The sequence below is a fragment of the Nicotiana tomentosiformis genome, chromosome 1, assembly GCF_000390325.3.
Source record: "Nicotiana tomentosiformis chromosome 1, ASM39032v3, whole genome shotgun sequence".
Taxonomy (NCBI): Eukaryota; Viridiplantae; Streptophyta; class Magnoliopsida; order Solanales; family Solanaceae; genus Nicotiana; species Nicotiana tomentosiformis.
Window position 1 is genome coordinate 87186460 of NC_090812.1, and position 2860 is coordinate 87189319.

The window sequence follows — 2860 nt, forward strand, 5'->3', positions numbered from 1 at the left end:
GCCCAACAACAAAATCAATAGTGACCCACTCCCATTTCCACTCTAGAATCTCTAGCGTCTGAAGCAATCCACTTGGATGTTGATGCTCATACTTCACCTGCTGGCAATTTAGGCCCCGAGCTACATACTCCACCATGTCTTTCTTTATTCTCCTTCACCAATAATGCTGCTTTAAGTCCTGATATATCTTGGTGGCACCCAGATGAATGGAGTACCGCAAACTGTGGGTCTCCTAAAGAATCAACTAGCACAAACCATCTACATTGGGCACACATAATCGGCCCTGCATCTATAACACATCGTCATCCCCAATAGTGAACTCCTTGGCATCGTCGTGCTGAACCGTGTCCTTGAGGACAAGCAAATGGGGTCGTCATACTGACACTCTCTGATACGATTATATGGAAAAGACCGGAAAATCACACAAGCCAAAACTCGACTCAGCTCCGAAATATCCAATCTAACAAACTAGTTGGCCAAGGCCTGAACATCCAATGCTAATGGCCTCTCCGCTGATGATAGATATGCTAAACTGCCCAAGCTCTCTGCCTTATGACTCAAGGCATCGGCCACCACATTGGCCTTCCTAAGATGATGTAGAATAGTGATATTATTGTCCTTAAGCAACTCTAACCATCTCCGCTGACACAAGTTAAGATCCTTCTATTCGAACAAATATTGTGGACTCTGGTGGTCATTATAGACCTCACAAGGGACACCGTACAAATAGTGTCGCCAAATCTTCAAGGCATGAACAATAGCTGCTAACTCAAGGTCGTGGACAGGATAATTCTTCTCATGTACCTTCAACTATCTAGATGCATAGGCAATTACCCTACCATCTTACATCAACACAGCGTCGAGGCCAATACACGATGCATCACAGTACACAGTGTAAGACCCCGAACCCGTAAGTAACACCAACACTTGGGCTGTAGTCAAAGAAGTCTTGAGCTTTTGAAAGATCTCCTCACACTCCTCGGTCCACCTGAACGGAGCCCCCTTTTGGGTCAATCTGGTCATAGGAGCAACAATAGATGAGAAACCATCTATGAATCGACAGTAATACCCTTCCAAACCAAGAAAACTCCGAATCTTAGTAGTTGAAGACGGTCTGGGCCAACTCTTCACTACTTCAATATTCTTTGGATCTACCTTGATCCTCTCCCTCGACACTGCATACCCCAAAAATGCTACCGAATCAAAAGCCAGAATTCACATTTTGAAAATTTTGCATATAACTTCTTTTCTCTCATGGTTTGGAGCATGGTCCTCAGGTGCTGCTCATGATCCTCCCCGCTCCGGGAGTACACTAAGATGTCATCAATAAACACAATAATGATTGAGTCAAGATAGGGTCGGAATACACTGTTCATAGAGTACATAAATGTTGTTGGGGCATTGGTCAACCCAAATGATATCACAGGGAACTGTAATGACCTTACCAAGTCCTGAAGGTTGTCTTCGGAATATCCGGATCCCGAATCTTCAACTGGTGATAGCTTGACCACAAATCAATCTTTGAGAACACTCTGGCACCCTGTAGCTAATCAAATAGGTCATCAATGCATGGCAATGGATACTTGTTCTTCACTGTAACCTTGTTCAACTATCGATAATCAATACATATGCGCATAGAACCATCCTTCTTCTTTACAAACAAGACCGGAGCACCCCAAATTAATACACTGACCCGAATAAAATCCTTATCAAGCAACTCTTGTAACTTCTCCTTCAAATCCTTCAGCTCCACTGGGGCCATACGATATGGTGGAATAGAAATGGGCTGAGTGCCCAACAACAAATCAATACCAAAATCGATATCCCTATCGGGCGGCATGCCCGGAAGATCCGCCGAAAATACATCTAGATAATCCCTCACTACCAGAACTGACTCAACGGTAAGAGTATCAACACTGAAATCTCTCACGAAGGCTAGATATGCCTCAAACCCCTTACTAACCATCAGTTGTGCCTTAAGGAAAGACACCACCCTACTAGGAACATAATCCAAAGTACCCATCCACTTCAACTGCGGCAAACCTAGCATAGACAACGTCACCATCTTGGCGTGACAATCAAGAATAGCATGACAGGGCGAAAACCAGTCGATGCCCAAAATAACATCAAAATCTACCATATTTAGCAACAATAGGTCAGCTCTGGCCTCAAAACCACTAAGAATAACTAAACACGACCGATACACACGGTCAGCAACAATGGAATCTCCCACTAGCATGGACACATAGATAGGAGAACTCAAGGAATTATGGGATACCTAAATATGGAGCAAAGTAAGATGATACCTAGGAATAAGTGGAGCCTGGATCAAATAAGACTTATGTATCTCTATGACAAACTTGAACATTACCTATGATAATTGAGTCGGATTCAACCGCCTCCATCCTAGTCGGAAGAGCATAACATCTGGCATGGCTTTCCCCTCTGGGGTAACCCCTACCTGCCCGACATTCACCTCTAGTTGGCTGTACAGGTGGAGTGGCAACTGGTGTGGTAACCACGGCCTGAGAAGTTTGGGGACCCTTTGGAATACGTGGAACCTAAGTAGTTTATAGAGGTGCACCCCTCCTGAGTCTGGGGCAGTCCCTCACCATATGACGAGTGTCACCACACTCAAAACAAGCCCACAGAGGATGTGGCTATTGAGACTGGCTTGGGACTGGTCGGTTGGACTGACTGCAGAAAGCACCCTGTGCACGAGGTGCACTAGACAGTGGCAGTGCATAATGGGCAACCTGAGACCTGGGAGTAGCCGGGATACCACTGGAAGCTGGAAATGTTGAATGAACAGGACAACTTACATAGCCTCTACCATGACGGGCTGCAATTGGGGCACGAG

General features: G+C 45.3%; 1 protein-coding gene across 1 annotated transcript; it reads right to left on the reverse strand.

Annotated features, from left to right (window-relative positions):
- Nucleotides 1-1609: 1609 nt before the first annotated feature.
- Nucleotides 1610-2405, reverse strand: LOC138907114 (uncharacterized). The gene is made up of 2 exons (XM_070197296.1): nt 2361-2405; nt 1610-2278 (listed from the first exon to the last, which is right to left on the reverse strand). The coding sequence occupies exons 1-2, from the start codon at nt 2403-2405 to the stop codon at nt 1610-1612; spliced, it is 714 nt and encodes a 237-aa protein (XP_070053397.1).
- Nucleotides 2406-2860: the final 455 nt, after the last annotated feature.

Excerpts from the sequence above, each read along its gene's own strand:
- LOC138907114 (XM_070197296.1), bottom strand. The coding sequence starts at position 2,405 with ATGGAGGCGGTTGAATCCGACTCAATTATCATAGGTAATGTTCAA. Across the intron at positions 2,279-2,360 it reads TTATCATAGGTAATGTTCAA|GTATCCCATAATTCCTTGAG; the intron begins GTTTGTCATAGA and ends CTCCATATTTAG.